General features: G+C 41.2%; 1 protein-coding gene across 1 annotated transcript; it reads left to right on the top strand.

The window, feature by feature from the left end:
- Positions 1–1,731: 1,731 nt before the first annotated feature.
- Positions 1,732–20,021, top strand: DDX18 (DEAD-box helicase 18). Its single transcript, XM_038422014.2, has 14 exons — positions 1,732–2,362; positions 3,330–3,524; positions 6,121–6,288; positions 6,812–6,947; positions 8,081–8,181; positions 8,283–8,482; positions 8,587–8,701; positions 10,907–11,046; positions 11,791–11,952; positions 13,856–14,008; positions 14,916–15,029; positions 16,156–16,212; positions 18,147–18,324; positions 19,011–20,021. Exons 1-14 carry the CDS (start codon positions 1,732–1,734, stop codon positions 19,154–19,156), a joined length of 2,496 nt encoding a protein of 831 aa, XP_038277942.1. The 3' UTR covers positions 19,157–20,021.
- Positions 20,022–20,488: the final 467 nt, after the last annotated feature.

The following is a 20,488-nucleotide window of genomic DNA, read 5'->3' as shown; positions in this document are numbered from 1 at the left end:
GGGGGGTGGGTCACTGCGCGCGGATGCTAGGGTGTGTGGGGGCTGGGTCACTGCTAGGGTGTGTGGGGGGTGGGTCACTGCGCGCGGATGCTAGGGTGTGTGGGGGCTGGGTCACTGCTAGGGTGTGTGGGTCACTGCGCGCGGTGCTAGGGTGTGTGGGGGCTGGGTCACTGCGCGCGGTGCTAGGGTGTGTGGGGGGGTGGGTCACTGCTAGGGTGTGTGGGGGTGGGTCACTGCGCGCGGATGCTAGGGTGTGTGGGGGGTGGGTCACTGCTAGGGTGTGTGGGTCACTGCGCGAGGATGCTAGGGTGTGTGGGGGGTGGGTCAATGCTAGGGTGTGTGGGGGGTGGGTCACTGCGCGCGGATGCTAGGGTGTGTGGGGGGTGGGTCACTGCGCGCGGTGCTAGGGTGTGTGGGGGGTGGGTCACTGCGCGCGGTGCTAGGGTGTGTGGGGGCTGGGTCACTGCTAGGGTGTGTGGGGGGTGGGTCACTGCGCGCGGATGCTAGGGGGTGTGGGGGGTGGGTCACTGCTAGGGTGTGTGGGGGCTGGGTCACTGCGCGCGGTGCTAGGGTGTGTGGGGCTGGGTCACTGCTAGGGTGTGTGGGGGCTGGGTCACTGCGCGCGGATGCTAGGGGGTGTGGGGGGTGGGTCACTGCTAGGGTGTGTGGGTCACTGCGCGCGGATGCTAGGGTGTGTGGGGGGTGGGTCACTGCGCGCGGTGCTAGGGTGTGTGGGGGCTGGGTCACTGCTAGGGTGTGTGGGGGGTGGGTCACTGCGCGCGGATGCTAGGGTGTGTGGGGGGTGGGTCACTGCTAGGGTGTGTGGTCACTGCGCGCGGATGCTAGGGTGTGTGGGGGCTGGGTCACTGCTAGGGTGTGTGGGTCACTGCGCGCGGATGCTAGGGTGTGTGGGGGCTGGGTCACTGCTAGGGTGTGTGGCGGGTGGGTCACTGCGCGCGGATGCTAGGGTGTGTGGGGGTGGGTCACTGCGCGCGGATGCTAGGGTGTGTGGGGGGTGGGTCACTGCTAGGGTGTGTGGGGGGTGGGGTCACTGCGCGCGGTGCTAGGGTGTGTGGGGGGTGGGTCACTGCTAGGGTGTGTGGGGGGTGGGTCACTGCGCGCGGATGCTAGGGGGTGTGGGGGCTGGGTCACTGCTAGGGTGTGTGGGGGGTGGGTCACTGCGCGCGGATGCTAGGGGGTGTGGGGGCTGGGTCACTGCGCGCGGTGCTAGGGTGTGTGGGGGGTGGGTCACTGCTAGGGTGTGGGGGTGGGTCACTGCGCGCGGATGCTAGGGTGTGTGGGGGGTGGGTCACTGCGCGCGGATGCTAGGGTGTGTGGGGGGTGGGTCACTGCTAGGGTGTGTGGGGGGTGGGTCACTGCGCGCGGTGCTAGGGTGTGGTGGGGGGTGGGTCACTGCTAGGGTGTGTGGGGGGTGGGTCACTGCGCGCGGATGCTAGGGGGTGTGGGGGCTGGGTCACTGCTAGGGTGTGTGGGGGGTGGGTCACTGCGCGCGGATGCTAGGGGGTGTGGGGGCTGGGTCACTGCGCGCGGTGCTAGGGTGTGTGGGGGGTGGGTCACTGCTAGGGTGTGTGGGGGGTGGGTCACTGCGCGCGGATGCTAGGGTGTGTGGGGGGTGGGTCACTGCTAGGGTGTGTGGGTCACTGCGCGCGGATGCTAGGGGGTGTGGGGGGTGTCTGTGGCGTGTGGGGCGCTGCGCACAGGTGATGCAGCATGCATATCCATGATCCGTGGTGTGTGCTGCTGCCGGCACGTTTACCCGTCCATGCCCCCTTCCCCCGGAATCGACCGAAAACCGCCTCTGCCAGCAAGCGGCTCACTGAGACGGCCGATGGGGCCACACCATCCCATGGGGGGGGCGCGTGTCGCACCGGCGGGATCCACAGGGACCACTCGAGGCTCGCTCAGGGGACGTCCCTGCGCCAGCCCTGGGGAGCAACGGCCCAGCGGCCCTCCAGCTGGGCGGCGCCTGCCGGGGAGGCGGAGCAGCCCCAGTCTCCCCCCCCCCCCCCCCGCTGTGAGCCGAGCCCGCGCAGCCCCACCCGGCCTCAGGGGGCGGGGCCGGCAGGCCCTCGCCCGCTCCCCGAGCGCTGTGTCTCCTCCTGGCCCCTAGAGGCCGCTGCCGGCCGCGCGAGCGGGGGAAGCGGTTCCGGGGCGCCCGGGCTGCTCTGGGCCCGGCCGATCCCCACGTGCGGCGGCGCTGCCGGACTCCGCGAGCGGGGCGGGATGGCGGCGGCGGCGGCGGCCGGGAACCTGCCCATGCGGCTGCTCCGCAGGAAGATCCACAAGCGCAACCTCAAGCTGCGGCAGCGCAACCTGGCGCTACAGGGGGCCGGGCCGCCAGGTACCGAGCCGGGCCGGGCCGGGCCGGGCCGGGGGGGGGTAACTCCCGAGAGAGCTGGGGGGTGGCAGGAGCTGCCCCTGCCCGTCACGCTCCGGGCGGGGGCGGTCTCTGGAGGCCCGGCTCAAGCTCCCCCGACAAGTGCCCGGGGGAGCGAGGCGAACCCGCCGCGGCTGAGCCAGGAGCGGCCCAGGGCAGAGCTCGGCCGCGGGCGGATGACTGTGGAGGGGGGGGGGCGCGGTCCCTGGGCCCTGCCCCGCTTCTCCGCCTGGAGCTCGCTGGGGGGCCGGGGCCGGGGCGATATTCCGGCTCTAGAAACGGCCCCAGATCGTTATTTGGTGGCTGGGGTAAATGGTAGCGCGGATCCAGGAACCGTGGTGGCCCCTGCTGGTTAGCACGAGCGATTATGAACGCCCTGCGGACACCCCCCTGAGCCTGCTTTCCAGCGCTGCGGAGCAGGTCCCCTTGAAGTCCTTTGGAGTTGTGGGTGCTCAGCTCCTCTGGGAATGAGGCCTTGATGAGCTCATGTTGGACAGTCAAGAACTGAGGTTCTCTCTGTCGGGGGCCCCTCTTGAAAATGGAGGCGGTGTTGCAGATCTACTTGTTACTGGACCACAAGCTGAAACAGCTACGCCAGGATCTAAAGCAGAGATAACTTTGAACTTGGTCTTCCATAGGTTTAATAAAGTACATGCCCACCTAGTAATTGCACCATCCTGGCATTGTGAAGGGTCAGGGCTTCTGGAATTCTGCAGCTCCTAGCGTATTGGCAGGAGTCAAACTAGGGGCTGTTATTAATACTGTGCGTATTACCACCACTGCAGAGTTCCAGATGCTGTGATATTCGCTAGTGACTAATACCATTTCTGTGACCAATTCCAGTATTTTGATTCAACTGTAAATGTCTGGGATTTTTTAAATTGCCTTCCTCTTTTCTATTCTTTGCATTTGCCATGCCTACTTTTTCTAGTGGAGACAAGATCTGTGGATTCCTCTGAGGAAGCTACGAACAATATCATTTCTGAAGAATCAGTGGAGGAACTTAAAGTGAAGAATGTAAAGCAACCTCAACTAATCACTAATGACGAAGTAGCTGCAGAAGCAAAAAATTTTGAATCGAAGAAGAAGAAGAAGAAAAAAAGGCAAATTATTAACACGGAAGAAGGTATGTCATCTTCAGTCTTACTTAAAAAGTTATTCTGAGTTCCACCCTAAGTTGGCAGTAGTATCTTTGAACAAGCCTACAAACTCCACTAGTATAACTAACTTCTGCCAGCATTGATCTTGCAACTATTCCTAGGGTTGTCCTGAGAATTTTTGGAAAGTTTAGTGTGATGATTCCTAGGGGTTATATCCAGATGTGGCCAATTTTATGTAAACCATATGCTAGAAGACTTCTAGGTGCCCCTACCTTTCTGCAAGAGGAGTGTTACTGAAACATTTGTGATGAATCTCTGAATACTTTACTGTTTAAGAAAGAGTTTTGAAGGGACAGGTATCTAAATAAACTGTATATAGTCATATGCCTTAGAATTAATCACAATAGAAATAAAATCCTAACACATGTAGTTGTAAATGTTAATTAGTCATCACAACCCCCTCTGTGAAGTAAGATAATATTAAGCAATTGAAATGTACAGAAAAGGAAGGAAGAGAGGTCAAGTAGTGTAACAAAGTAGTTAACAATTTTGTCTGATCTGGGATCAGAATACAGGGGTCTTTTAGTGTCCTATGCTTAGTCTACCCTGCCTCTCCCACCACTAAACTATCCCTTACTGTGAAGGGAAGTCATACTGGTGAAGTAGGCTGTAGCTCCCATACCATAGTTGGCTGGAAGAAAGCTTGCCTAGGGGCAATAAGGATAACACTGAACCTCTGTCCTGAAAACTGGTCTGATGTCTTCTAAGGCTATGTCTACTCTGTTAGTTAAGGGTGTGATTCCCCTACTCATGTATACATATATGTAGTAGCTCCATGAGAACTAATGCAAGTGTAAATAGCAGTGTAGCCATGATAGCACAGGCAGTGGAGATGTGGCTGGGCTGTGCCAGGTACATACCCACTGGTTTCAGGCAGGTTTGTACTTAGCACAGCTAAGTTACTGTGGATACACAACTGTTCATACTTTTGCTAGCTCTTATTGAGCTACCATGAGCATGTGTACGTGAGCAGGGGAATCACACCCCTAGCTTATAGCGTTAGACATAATCTAAAAAAGTCATGATTTTCACAGACCCCACATGTCAGCTTGAATAACTCATGATCTTTGCTACTGATTTTTCCCTGAATTTACAACCTACGTGATTTGTTTCCTGTTTTCAAGGCTGCACTTGCAAATAGTTAACACTTGTAAAGTGCTATGAGGTTCTCAAATTAATATAACTGCAAAGTAATAAGAACCTGAATATCAGAAATATATTCCTGACAACAAATGCTACGATAACAGAGAATATTTTCTCCAGGTTAGTTGGTGAAACGCCACCACATGACAAGTTTTTTTTTTTTTTTTAATATCAATCTGGACAAAGCATTCGAAAATATACTTAGGAATTGCACTGAAAGGCCTTATCTCTCTCTCTCTCACCCTATAAAACTCATGCAACAGAAATTGATGAATGATATCTATGGACACACTGGACAGCTTAGAGCAGTGCAGCTGCGCCACTATAAACTCTAGCATAGCCGCTCTAAGCTGACAGGACAGAGCTCTCCTGTCAACTTTTAATTAATCCACCCTCAACGAGTGGCTGTAGCTATGTCAGCGGGAGAAGCCCACCTGCCGACATAGTGCTGTCCACAATGGCGCTTAGGTCAGCGTAATTTACGTCACTCAGTGAGTGGCTTATTCACACCCCTGAGTGACATGAGCTATACTGACATAAGTGGTCGTGTAGGCATAGCCTCAATGTTTTTGTGTCTCATGTATGCAGTATTTATAAGTAAAGACTTCAAACACATCAAATTATTTTTAAATGAAAAACAAATTGACTGTCATTCTATCTGCACAGTCATTTAAGGGAAATAATCAAAATAATCACTGAGCTTAAAATGTAAATATATTAATAGCTAGTGATTTACATATTATAACAGACCTGTTTTTCTCTAAATGAGAGAACTGTACTCTAATGCATATTAAATAGTTATCAGTCTACTTGTTGAACAGGGATTCTGCTTTTTCATCTATTCTTAAAAAGAGAGAACGTTTTACATTAAATACTCCATCCTACACATGTTAAAACATTTCAATATTTCCTGTTAGGAACTTTGCCTTGTAGTTGATTTCCACAGTTAGCTGTGTACCCCGTGTCTTCCTGTTCAGGAGAAGCTCTTCCCAACCTTTTATAGCACTTTTACTGTATGTTACAACGAGTGTACAGTGAATGTAAACTAATATTTATATCCTATAGGTCTTGCTACCCTAATGCACTTGCCTGCTTTGCAAAGGAAAGGAAGAAACTTTAAACTGTGTGTTAAATTTTTTTTATCCCTCCTTGATTGGGAACACATCAACTGATGCAGCGCTGCCTGCCCTAGTCTGTGGAATGATTTCCTGAAACAATTTTTTTTCTCCTCCCTATGGGTAGATAAAAAGCATAAACTAAAATGAAATCCCTGCTATATTGAAACTTGCATGAATGATTTATACTGGGGGAATAAATATCCCAATATCTCCTTTTTTGTGATAGATATATTCTTTGCAATCATTATTAAGTGTGACTTGTTTGGTATGTTCATTCTCTCTAAAAATAAATTAATGGCAGGTACAGAAACTAAAAAAGCAAAGACTGAAGAACAAGAGGAAGATGCAGACATGGACGATGCAAAAGATAGCAAGGATCCTGAAGTGGAAGAAAATAACAAGGATCCTGAAGAGAGAGAAGTAGTGGTTGAGGATACTGAAGAGCCCAGTTTACCTCTTGGTGTAACAGGTAACTTGTGTCAGTTTTCATATTTTTTTTGCCTTGAGCAAGTTCTGAAACTCTTTAGAGTAAGGGTTCCCCCCCCCCCACTCAAACTTAGATACTTAAAGTTAGGTGTCTGACTCTAAACAGCCAAATTTGAAAGTTTTTGCCATAAGTTTTTCTTGTTAATGTTTGGTAGATATCAGATTCTTCTAAGTTGAAGCCACAAAAACAATGAGTTGTCCAGTGGCTCCTTAAATCTGTTAGTCTCTAAGTTGAATGATAATTTTCATTTGTGAGGGCCTGCTCTTTAAGAGGTTTTTATGTCACTTACATGTTTGATTTGTCTTGGTTCCCTTGATTTTCCTTTTCTTATTAACTTAATGATGAAGTGGTACTAACCTGCATAAGACAAAACTGCTTGTAGTAATCAGATGCAGTAACTTGAAGCTTAACTTAATTGCTAGATACATTTAGCCAAATACCCAATGAAGGCAGGCAGGTTTTGAAGAAACAAGGTTGAGATGGTTGATGAACTATTTCTCTTCAGGTGCTTTTGAAGAGACCTCATTTGCTTCACTGTCTGATCTAATCAGTGAGAACACACTGAAAGGAATAACTGATATGGGCTTTACACACATGACAGAAATTCAACATAAAAGTATTAAACCCCTTCTGGAAGGCAGGTAAGAAATAGATTAAAAAAAAACAAACGTGAAATGAAAATTCCACCTCAGTTTTATCTCCATGTGAAATGCAAACACCTTAAAAGTATTGGGATTGCAGTTCCTCCCTCGTACACAGACTGGCTTTAGAGCTCTCTGCTACTGCATTAATGAAAAATTCTAATATAAATGCTTGGAAAGAATGAGGATTTCTGGTCACACATGAAACTATTGCATACTTTTGCAATTTAGTTTATGTATTAGTCCCCAATACTTATAGATTATGTTCTCACTTATTTGTCTATTTAGTCACTTTAATAATTGATGCCCTGCATGACCACTGCAGGTTCAGGGTCCCATCCCCCCCACTCAGGGTTTTACAAATAATGAACATTGAATTTGTTGTTTATTTGGTATTTCCATCTTGTGCATGTGTTGATATTTTATTTAAAAATAAAGGTTTTTAAAAGTATTGGGATACAACCTATTTGGATTGTATGTTATATTTTTTTTAGAAAGTCATGGGTTTTTTAGTGATCATGTGTTTTAAGTACTTGTATATAGCCCGTTACCCAAGTATGAGTGTCTTCCACATATTTCCCCAATACTTCCACGTAATTCCCAAGTACAATTAATTTTTCATTTGCTTGCTTTCTTCCCAGCCTTCAGGAGAAAGTTTGTTTGGTTGATAGGCTTATTTGTTTGTTTTGTGTGAGTGTCCATGTTGTGCCTGTATGGTTTGTGTGAAAGAAATTGAGGGAAAGCTCAGTAGAAATTAATTTTACATTTAGTTTTGAAAGTGGGGATCTCTGATCTTTGCTGTCTCTTGTGAGGTGAGTTCCATAGTGGAAGTCCAACCCCTGTTAAAGTTCTGTTTCTTGTTCCCATGGAACATAACTAGTGGAATGTCAGTCATGCAGGGGAGAGAGTCTGAGCCAATCCCATAACAAGTTGGCTGCTCTGGGGACCAAAGTTCTCTGCCTTGATTGGATGGTTCCAGTCACTGTTGACCAGGGCTGTTTCTGAATGGTTAAATACTTACCATTACCAAATCTGAGCTGTTAATTTTTTCCTCTATAAAAGTAACTAAAATATTATATGCTGCTGACAATGTGAAAAACTAAATATTTTCTTCCAAATTATGACACCTACAGAGATATTCTAGCAGCTGCAAAAACGGGCAGTGGGAAAACACTTGCATTCCTCATTCCTGCCATAGAGCTCATCTACAAGTTAAGATTCATGCCCAGGAATGGTAAGACTCTCTCTATACTTCTCAGTTAAGTTGAAGTCGTTCTTAGGGAGGAAGGATTACTTGGCTTAATTTTTGTTGAAATGAGCAACTTTTTTTTCTAGGAACGGGTGTTCTGATTCTTTCACCTACTCGAGAGCTTGCCATGCAGACTTATGGAGTTCTGAAAGAACTGATGACTCATCACGTTCACACCTACGGCCTGATAATGGGAGGCAGTAACAGATCAGCTGAGGCACAGAAACTTGCAAATGGGATCAACATTATAGTGGCAACACCAGGTAGACTTCTGGACCACATGCAGGTAGGTAAAATATCAGGTAGCCTTATGTATTTACAAAACAAAACAAAAAATCCCACCCGTACGCAGTTTCTCTGGCTGACTTCGTGTTCATTAAAATCTTGTAGAACACCCCAGGGTTTATGTTCAAAAACCTGCAGTGTCTGGTAATTGATGAAGCAGATCGCATCCTGGAGGTTGGGTTTGAAGAAGAAATGAAACAGATCATAAAACTTCTACCAAGTAAGTAAAATCTGTGCCATTCCTAGAAGTCATGTTGCCTTCTGATCACGTTGGTCAAGGAAGGAGAGAACTAGGAGAAAAGGCTTTGGGTATGGTAGTTTTAGTATTAGTCTTGGAACAATTGTCCTACACTTTCTAATGCTTGTTCTGACTGACACACACACATTCTTAATTCAGTATACAGGAGCCAGCAGAAACTTGTTTGTTATATTTTACCATTTACAGAAGAGTCAACTTACCACTGGAGCACCTCCTCATGGCTGGATTGGACTAGCAGGCTCTCTTCCTGAAGCATCCCCTGCTGACAGACTTTTTTGCCTGCGGTCATCTTCTGCTTCTTGCAACTCAACCTTCTGGCCAGATCATGTTTAGTTCCACCCCATCAGGGATGATAGTCTAGCAAAAACAAATGTCTGATCCCTCCATCCAGTCTGCCACCCTCAATTCTGGGTCCAGTGATCCATACACCTTTTTCTCAGGGCTTCTGTGAGTCCATATCACGTTTTCAGAGGTTTTATGCTACCTTACCAGTGGCTGGTAGGGAAACCCAGCCTCTGTCACTACACTGGGTTCCAATTTAGGGACCCTAGGACAGGCAGTCAAGGTTCACTCCACCAGACTCCTTGCCGTCTCCTCCCTGGACTTCTTCCTACCAAGCCCTACTGTGGACTTCCTCCTCACCTTACAAAATGCTTCCTATTTCCTACAAGTCTTGTCACTCCCTACTACCAGGACAGAGACAGTAGCATTTCTCACTGCAGCCCCCTTCTGCTCCAAACTTCCTCTCTTTATAGAACCCATCTGGTTTCATCATTAATTAGGGTTGGCCCATCCCCCATGTGTCACCAGGTGGGTTAATTGGTCTCTCAGAACCACGTTAACTCTTTGTCACCTGTATGGGGTAGGCACTCTATCAGACCATCATTTATCTGAAGGGGACAGGCTTTTCATGGGCACCTTAAAGAAATAATTTAGCCCACCGAAGTTAACGTAAGAGGTCTCTTTCATTTTTATATAGAGCATCTTTCTGCCAGTGCAGGCTTGTTCCCTACAGTATAGTATTTTCTGACATAATTTAAATGTCACACACTAAAAGGTTTCCATCCCTTCACTTGGGAGTCTCCTACACATACTCAGAGACTGTACTTCAGGAAGTTTATCCTGATCCTTACCTAATTTTTTTTTTCCTTTTCTAAATTTAATCATATTACTCCTTGTATTGCTCTTCTATAGCGGGCAGTCTTTCTCAGAACCACTGAAGAACTCTTTCATTTTAGAAACAGAAGAAAACATGAAACAAGTGCATTTTAGTAAATATGCAATCTGATGTATTTAAGAGTAGTAGCAACTGAATATGCAGTGTGTAAAACCAAACATCAAAAGACGAGTAGATTAGTAGTTCATACTGGTAACTAGAAAGGCTAAAACTCTAGGGAATCGATTCTGTTGTTGTTCTTTGCGTCATAAGTAAGAGGGATTGTGCTTGATTTCCTCCCTACCCCCCTTACATTTAGACAAGAGTGAAACATTGCAGGATCAGGGCCTATGTTTGTATCAGGAAATGGGATCCATGCAGGCAGCCCCTTGCACTTGTGCACAGTCCCAGTGAAGTCAGCAAGGCTCAGCATAGGCACAGGGGTTGTCCCACACAGCAAGTACACGTGTAATGTATGGTGGTATGGTATAACCTCTGTACCATGAAATTAAATTAAAAGGCAAAACTGTGTAAAATTGGTTAAAGAAATACTGTTTTGTGTAACATATTAGTTACCTTGTTGCAATGAATTTCAGAAGTTTTTCTGAGGATACAAAAAAGTAATCGATATTTATGTGAATGAACAAATATGCAGTTATACTAGCTAGAATTAAAATACGATCTGGTATGATTGCTATTTTCCGTGTAAATTAGCAGTGCAAATTAATAGTAACATACCTCTGAAGGAAAAGGACTGCTTAGGGTTTATAGGTATTAAATATTTTTTAAAACAAGCATTTTTTTGTAGGTCATGTGTACTACTACATAGTGTAAATCACATTGATAGTGGTTGTAGTACAGACAGACAAGATATAGTAAAAACTATATTTTCCCACCCACTGAGGAAAATAGGCAACACACACACCAGGAGCCCCCCAACTGCATCTTGTGTCTCTACTATTTGCATAATCCTCTGCAAAAATGAGATTATTTTTTATGAATTATTTCAGAGCGCAGACAGACCATGCTTTTTTCTGCTACACAAACCCGAAAGGTTGAAGACCTGGCTAAGATATCTCTGAAAAAGGAGCCACTGTATGTTGGGGTTGATGATAACAAGGAAACAGCCACAGTAGATGGTCTTGAACAGGTAAAGTTAAGCAGAAATACTAGTAAAAATAGATGCAAGATGTGCACAAACTACTTCTAGACATAGATTTTTATGTGAATTCTAAGTACAGTCTTAAAGTGCAGCTGGCCTTTGGTCATCCTGGTTGGACAACTGCTAGTAGATTGATTAAATCTCTCTGGCATTAGCCACCTATAAGGAATTATTTACATTTAGTAGATGTTGCAAGATAAGCAATACCAACAGCTTTGGGATTAGAACTCCAATTCACAATACTGTGAGGTGAGGAGGGCTGCTGCAGAATTCCAGGTTGTTACTTATCGCCTTCCATAGATGCCAAAGACTTGATCAGTAGCAGAATTTGTTTTTAAATCATGAGCTTTGAAAAAAGTTCTGAATGTTAAGGACCTAGGAAATAGATAGATAGATATTGTAAGGTGTGTTGTTTATGGTGATTAAAAAAGTCTTTGAACAACTTTGTTGTTGTATAAACAATGTCACTTCTTCTTATCAATAATTCCCTAATATACTTTTCTTCATTAGATAATTTATTAAGTATACTGTATGGATGTCAGTTCCCAAGAATGTGAGACTGGGAAAGAAGGGAACATAGATGTCTGAAAGTTTTGTTTAATATTGCTGTGGAACCAAAGACTTAAAATATACATTTTAAAGCTCCATTTGCTGCACTGACTTAATTGAGTTATTTGAAACAAAAGCATATTTCATACATGTTTTAAATAACTGGCTTTGAATGATTTCCAGGGATATGTAGTGTGTCCATCTGAAAAAAGGTTCCTTCTGCTGTTCACGTTCCTCAAGAAAAATCGGAAGAAAAAGCTGATGGTATTTTTCTCATCATGTATGTCTGTGAAATACCACTATGAACTACTCAACTACATCGACTTGCCAGTCATGGCCATTCATGTAAGTATTTTCTTCAGTGAATTTTTGAAAAACAATTTTATTCTCTAGGTTGCCATTTCAAAACCTGTTAAATCTCTCCTCTGTTTTTTCCACCAAATGCATCCGATGAAGTGAGCTGTAGCTCACGAAAGCTTATGCTCTAATAAATTTGTTAGTCTCTAAGGTGCCACCGGTACTCCTTTTCTTTTGCGAATACAGACTAACACGGCTGCTACTCTGATAACTGAAAGTTGTTACTCTCTGGCTTTTCCTTGGTTATCCCAGCCTAACAGGTGCATATTATTATTGCAAAATCACTGGTATCCTTGCCACTCTCAGGAGAGAGGGCTACAGTTTGAAAGGGCCCAGAGGCTGAATTTTATTACTGCCATTGATGCAACCCCTCTTCTGTGAGCAAAGAGAGGATTTTCAACTTCTAGGGGTTGTTCTTTTATAAAGACTGAATTCACTTTGTGGAGAAAAAATACTATTATGGGAATCTGTTGCCAGAACCCAAGTGCTCTGAAACAGATTTTTATTAAAGGTCAGCTAATCTGTTCAACAGCAGGTTCAGGCCTGAGTTCAGAATTCTGACATTCCCGTGCCAGAGTTGATATCTCAAACACCTAAAAAATCATTTTCCTAGGCTCATAACTTCCTCACTGTCTCAAGAAAATGCTCTGCTTCAGGTGCTTTTTATATTGAAATTCAAATCCAGATATTTGACCTGAGTTAAGAGTAAGTGTATTTAATATCTGAACAACTTTTTATCTTGTGAAGTTATTCTGAACTGTAGATGGCCTTTATCAAAACTGGGGTGTATGGAGAGAGAATGTCAGTGCCTGAGTAATAAGTTAACCCTTTCAAACCAGCTTTCTCTTCAACCTGGTCTTTTAAACATGCATCTGAAGAACAAGATTTCTGTCAGTGAGATGGAGTTGTGTGTTAAAAGGGCATTTTCCATCAAACATCCAGGTTAGAGATTCCAAGTTTGCTCACTGAAAATGATTTCATCGTGCTTCCATATTGTGGAGGTAGTGGAGCTTTTCATTGTCTCTGTGGAAATTAATGTTACTATTATTTTTAATTTAGCATTAGTCCTTGCTTAATAGTCTCTGCTTTACTAAGCAAACCACAAGGGTAGGTATTTATATTTGATAGAATTTGCAAAAAGGAAACAACAATTCTTTTTTGCCACATACTTCAGGCACCTCTTCAGTTGGTAATTTTTTTTTTTTTAATTTTGACTTTCGTTGCATCGCCATTTGGATAAGTGTTTTTTTATTTTGTTCTATTATCACAATTGCAGCCTTAAATAGTTGGGAATATGGACTAATTGTATATTTGATTTAAGGTGATAAATACTTTATGAAACAAACATAATTGAGTTGTTAACTCACCTCAGTGTGTGGTGGTCGTTTTTTTGGTCCTGCTAAGGTCTTTGTGCTACTTTCTGAATGGAAGTGCTAAATCGGAGGAATCTTATCGTTCTTTTATTTCTCTCTAATCTTGCAATTGTTACTGTTTTACTCTCTGATCCTTCAAACAGTTAGGCATATCCTTAACTTTAAGCCCTTTAAATAGTCCCATTGCATTGTGTGCTCAAAGGATTGAGCACTTACTGCTTTAGAATGTACAATGTAACCTCCTCCAAAGTAGCATTTATGTGGCTCTATGCTGTACATCAGCCTGCTTTGTTTATGCGCTATGAAAATGGTTCTGCTTTTAAAAGCCATGGATGTGTGGGGTATGTATGAGTCGGTTAGATGGAAAGATGCTTCAACACATTGTTTTAAATCATCTTAGTAACCACAGTGTATGAGAATATATTTCTTTGTGTACATGTAAAACTACAATTCTGAAGGCTGATTTGCAGAATTTTTTCGTGGTTAACTAATTCAATCCTGAATACGTTTTCTCCTAGGGCAAGCAGAAACAAACTAAACGGACCACCACATTTTTCCAGTTCTGTAATGCAGATTCTGGAATATTGTTGTGCACTGATGTAGCTGCCAGAGGACTGGATATTCCTGAAGTTGATTGGATTGTCCAGTATGACCCTCCAGATGACCCTAAGGTAACTTGTCTCCTGCAAATGTTTCTGATGTCTCTCTCACCTTCCACACTTTTGGAGAAGTATGGACTTAATTACCCTTCTACAGAAAACAGTTAGGCTCAGGCATGGTTTGCATCAAACAACTGACTTTCTATTATTGTCCCTGGAAAAAAGCTTGATTTTACAATTCATGTGCTGAATGCACCACTTATTTGAAGCATTCAGCATGCTTCTAAAATGATTGCTGGTTGGAAAAAGCAGTGTGTCCTTAGACTTAATATTTAGTTAATTTTAAAAATGAGTCAAAAGAAGTATAAGTTTGTATACTTGCCCTTAAGTCCCCCTGACAATTTTTGTGAGGTGTGGTTTTTTTTTTAAGTCCCTATTTTCCAGTTTAGTGTTTCTTCTTGTTACTATGTGAAAGACTCATACAAACAACTGCACAAAGTAAACAAACTGGAAGAAAAAAAAAAGGCAGAAAAATTACTTACAGTAATCATAGGTATTGGTTACAACAACAAGTAAAATATTTTCAAATGGATTTTTTTAATGGAGTGTCTCTTCATCAAACCTAGTACTTCAGCTTTGCAGCACTTGGTTTCTTTATCAGTAGATTTCAATGTGATGAGCGGAATTTATAGCATTATGGATGAAAGACTCCATAGCTGAATTACTGTTAAGTTTGTTTTTCTGTTAGGCTATTTGCATTTGCAAGAGTCAAAAGCAGATCCCATTGACCCAGGACCTTGAATCAGGGCATGGAAATATTTATTTTGCATGGTGTTAAATGTTGAGTTTGACCATCATCTGTACTGATACTAGCATATTCTGGAGATAGTAATAGTGTTTGTTTTAAAGAAATTACTTGGCGTAAGAATTTTGATTTCAAATTATTACATTTTTAACTATTTTTTTTTTTTCCAAAAAGGAGTACATTCATCGTGTTGGTAGAACTGCCAGAGGTATAAATGGCAGAGGGCATGCTCTACTCATTTTACGACCAGAAGAATTGGGTTTCCTTCGTTACCTAAAGCAAGCCAGGGTAAAGTCGTGTGTAGTATTTTACTATGCTGCTGGAATATTTTGATGTCGAAACTGTAATGATTAATCAAGTGTTTCAGTATTTTAACCGAAACCCATTTTATTGCTTAGAAAATGTTTAACTGAATAATTTAATAGAAATGCAAGGTGGCCAGCGCACTAGAAACTACATAATCATTTAAATTCCAGGGTAGCTGGAATCACATGATAATGCAACTTAATGATGTGCTGTAAAAGGGAAAAAATGTTTGAGTCCTCTACCAAAGCCTCTAGGTACATGGTGCTCTGACAAAAACAAGAAAGACACAACCCTGCTAATGTATTCTTAAAACTCTCTATTTTAAGAAATGGCAGGAAAAAAAATCACAAGTTTCAGTCTGTAATATATCAAAAGGCAGGACAGCTGCTAAATTTACAATTCCTCATTTGTTTTCTCAGTCCTGAGTCACTGCCATATTTCATTTCCATAAAGGAGAAATGTCCCTTCAATGATGTGCTCTGATTAAAAACCCAATATTTCTAGAGGAGCAGGAAAGAGACTGAAATGCCTTCAAAATCCCTATCTCAAGCCTTTATTCATTTAGAAAAAGTGGTTCACCCTTTCCATTGTTTTCAAGTTCAGAACCTTTCTGTGGAAAACCCACTATTCTCACCCTGATGATAGAATGTTTTGCACCAAAAAGCACTGCAAAAATACCTACTGGAACTTTTAAAGGACATTATTTGAATAATGAGAAGAAGTCAACTATCTGCATATGCTTAACTTGTCTTCCTTTTGGACTTGTTTACATTAGAACATTTTGCTATTTTAATTATAGTTAAAGTGGCAAAACTACATACTGTGGACCACAGTTATATGGATATAAAAGTGTTTATACCAGTATAAGATATTATACTAGTGTAACTGTGTCCACACAAGGGCATATTACCAGTATTACAGTTATAATTGCTTAACTAGCCGTCATAGTTATACCAGTATAACTTTTTCTAGTGTAGATGTGGGGCCTTAGTTACAGTTTTCTTTAGGTGAATGCTGTAACTTTTACTTGCACTTTCTTATATAGGCTATATAATACTGTGTAAGAGTTATCTAAACACCCTTTTTTTTTTCTTTGTTTTTTTGGTAGGTACCATTAAGTGAATTTGAATTTTCCTGGTCAAAAATTTCAGACATCCAGTCTCAGGTATAAAGTTATTTCATATTAGTTCTCTAGATTTTTACATGAAAATGATTATAGGTATAGACTAGCCTGCTCTTACAAAGCAATGGGAAGGTTTAAAGAAATTGTGGAAATGTGCTTACATGATTTGAAAGATTCCTCTAGATATTTGCTCTTAAGTGCTAAGCCCTCGTGTCATTACGGCTATTCATGACTTTATGATGACACCATGTTATAATTTCAGATACATCGTTTCATTTGAAGTATCAAATTCTGCCCTCATAACATACGGGTTACCTGTCATTGACTTCAGTGAGAATGAACATATGCCTGTTTAGAAACAGATTTTTCTTTTTTATAATATGACAGTTTAATCTGCCATAGTAATTTTAAGTATATCTTTGACTTTATAAACGGAGGTTTATATTTGTGAATAAAGCGTGTGTACCTAGCACTTTAGGTATTTTCCCCTTACTGAATAAATGTACGTGTTCCATTTACTTGTAATGTAATACTCCATAAAAGGATTACTCTGTACCTCTACAGGAATAGGAAAATCTAGAAATGGCATTTGTAAATTCTACTGTTTAACTGGCCTGATTTACATGCTATCATAATCCAGTGGAAGATAGATTTGTTTAATGTTCAGATATAAGGTGATGATCATGGAGTAGGAATCTAAGTGGACTAGAATAGGCATTTTTTGTAAATGTGGAAAAAATTCCATGTTATATGTACATACAGTCAGTAATAAAAATGACTAATTTGAATTAAAATTTAGAAAAAAAGATTTTAAAATTTGGAGTGAGCTGTTTTTTAGTTAATATATAAATTCTTTTTTTATGCACTATATAAATTCAATATTTATGCAATATATAAATTCTAGTTTTGTGCAATAATTTTTCTATAAATATGATTTTTCAATTGGCTTGAAATCCTGAGTCAGCAAGGTCATGGTTTAACCCAGAGTGTCAGAACTGATGAGCTCACCATTCAGTTTGTGTTCTGCTTAAGTTGAATTGAATTTCAGAGAAATGCTCTGTTTATTTTTCAAAAGGTTGTCGCTTTTGATTCTAAATGCAGAAACTAGTGAAGCAGTGTATTTGGGCATTGGTGGGTTTTTGGTCTATTATTTTTGTGGAATTTTGCCGTCTCTTCTGCATATTTATGGTTACTTCGTCTTAATCATTCCATTGTATAAAGATTTATAAAGCCATTTTGCAGTAACTGAAACTTTAAATAACCAACACTGAAAGGACTTTTAAAAATCCTATTTAAATAAAGGCATTGAGTCAGCCCTTCCAACAAGATATTCATAGTTAAATGTAATTAGTATGTTGTGACATAAATGAATGTCATTATTTCTAATATAAATTAATGCATACGTAAGGTCAAAATGGACACATTCAAATCTAGAGGAACAGCACTATGGAGAACAATAAGTCTTGTCAATTCTAAATAGTAAAAACGTTTTGATTTTAAGGAGAAAATTCAGATATGCATCAAGGGAGAAGCTAACATTGCCTGTTTTAGTGGTAGAATCTAGCAACATATGCATCTCTTCATAGACTGATACAATTTTGATATTCTAATATCTGCCAACCACCTTTGTCCATGAATTCCAAGCTCCCTAATTTTAAGATTTGTACCACTTAAATATAGCTATAAAGTTAGGCTAAAGAGAGTGCATTCAGACAATATAACTCATTACTTTTGCAATACTTTTTAAGGTTACTTTTTGAGGGTATGTAATGTAATTCAATTTGTTTTTTCCCCTCTGATTTATAAAAACACATTGATAAATTTGTATTTTGCTGTAATAGTTCAATTTTACTGAAGTGAATATTCTGGTTAATGTACTCATTGCAAATTCCAAGCAAAATGACTTATTTGCTGTATAATTTATAAACGGGTTACAGCCATAATTGGATACAACTGTCTTGCCTTTCTTTTTCCAGCTTGAAAAATTGATTGAGAAGAACTATTTCCTTCACAAGTCAGCCCAGGAAGCGTACAAAGCATACATTAGAGCTTACGACTCCCATTCTCTGAAACAGATCTATAACGTCAATAGCTTGGATCTACCCAAAGTTTCCCTTTCATTTGGTTTCAAAGTCCCTCCGTTTGTTGATCTCAGTATCCTTTTATCGCAATGTGTCAAAACTAATTTATCTATCTGCTTAACATTTCTAATATGCACATCACTAAGTGCAAATCATATTTTACTATTAATTATCTAAGGATGTCCTAACCCTAAGAGAATAGTTTTATGGAAGAAGTTAACCAGTTATTTTGCCAGTTTTAATATTTGTTCATGACTATATATGTATGGCAGGGAAAGAATAACAGTATTTTAACTTTTGCATATAGTGGATCTGGGAATATTACATGTATATTCTTGAGAGTAATTTTCTCTTTTACTAATGTGGGATTTGCACAATGAGATACATACTTCAATGTAATGGTTGTGGCATATCGTCTTGGGGAAAGAAAAGTATAGGGACTGCTTCTCAAATTGTTTCAGAACTACTGGTGGTAAGGGCTCACCAATCATAGCTTTAGTGTGATCCATCCAGAAAGAACAGAGTTAAACAATTTGGAAGTAGGAAAAATAGAAAACAATCGATGGAATGACAAGCACTAGGTGAGTTTTTAGTTTAACAAGTTTTCTCCACCCTTGCATCCACTAAGTTTTTGCTCTGTAAAATGCCATGCACACTGTGTTGTTGTTTTCCCCTGAAAACATCCCACCATACTGGAAAGTGTGACAGTTAAGTTGGTTTAATGTTTGTTGTCTGTATTCCTTAACCAAAAATTCCTAGATGTGAACAGCAGCCAAGGTAGAAGATTTCAAAAAAGAGGCGGAGGTGGAGGATTTGGTTACCAGAAATCCAAAAATGTCCACAAATCCAAAATCTTCAAACACATTAACAAGAAAAAGTCAGACAGCCGGCAGTTTTCTCGTTGAAGCTGTCCATTGAAATGACTTTTGTCATTAAAATAGACTCTCTCGGTGAAAATAATTTTACAGATATTTCCTTTGCAAACTGCTCAGGTTTAAGCTGTGCTCTGTTTAAACTTTAAAATTTTACATTTTGTTTCTGGGTATATCTTATAACTCATTTCAAAAGCATTTACATAGGAGAAAACAGACTAGGAAAACTAAGTGGTTTTGGAAACTTTAGCTGCAAAGGAGAGAATAGCTGGATGTAAACTTGTTTTTACTATAAATAAGTTAAACAAATTGTTCCTGAAAATAGAATGCATTTTTCAGTGGTTTTTTCTATAATGTATTCTCCCTTTCTTCCTCACTCTACCCTCTAAGCACCCATCAAAAAAGGCAATTCTGAATATAGTATGGTTGTTCATAGCAAGAGTCCTTCAGAGTATTCAGAAATTAAAGGGGACAGCAGGTCACTGAGACTATTTTTACAGCACAAAATAAAAGATCCTTGTTAACTTGGGTCACTGGTCTGCTTTATAAAGCTACAAAACTCATTGCTTTTTCTAGTAAATACAATGAAGAATATGAAAATTCTTGATGAACAGAGAACTTCTATGAGCATGTGTTTTTAAACCATCAAGGAAAACACTTTGGTCTGTGTATCAGAGTACAAGGCAAGACTACAAAAGCAAATTTAATAGTATATATTATGTGACATGCTTGAACTGCTTTTTGATATTATGTTAATATGCTAATCTATATTCCAGAGGAGTAATCTGTTTGCTTCAGCATCTTCTCTCAAATTTACATTTAAATTTAACCATCTCATATAATTTCTAAAATATATTCTGTTAAAACAAGAATATGCAAATAAAATGATACACCTTAATTTAATTTGTAGTATCCTTTATGAAGTAACAAGAACGGTTGCATCTATATTTTGTAACAGTATATTATTTTTTAGTAGCCATTCCTTGGATCAGTGATGAGTAAAGCAAAAGATATAATCACAGAATTGAGAGAATGCAACACAGTGTAAGATTTAGAAAAGTGAAGTAGGGTGTAAATATAGGGAGATCTTGGAATGAGAAGTGGAAAAAAGCAGAAAATACAGGGGAAGATATAGAATACACTATTGGGAAGGATGTGAAGGGGAGATAATGAGGTGGGGATGGGTAGCCCGTTATGGTTGTAAGAGTGAGGGCAGTAAATTGATTGACAGTATTACAATTAAATACTTTGCACAGTGGACAATACACAACTGACTTAGTCCTTTAAATTGCAGAGTAGGGCAGGGCATGTATTTTCACTCTCGTGGATAGATTTAATCATCGGGATAATCATCAACTATTTTTC

Source organism: Dermochelys coriacea, chromosome 11 (assembly GCF_009764565.3).
Source record: "Dermochelys coriacea isolate rDerCor1 chromosome 11, rDerCor1.pri.v4, whole genome shotgun sequence".
Lineage (NCBI taxonomy): Eukaryota > Metazoa > Chordata > Testudines > Dermochelyidae > Dermochelys > Dermochelys coriacea.
Note: the sequence above shows the minus strand (reverse complement) of the source record. Positions and strands in the feature narration are given on the sequence as shown.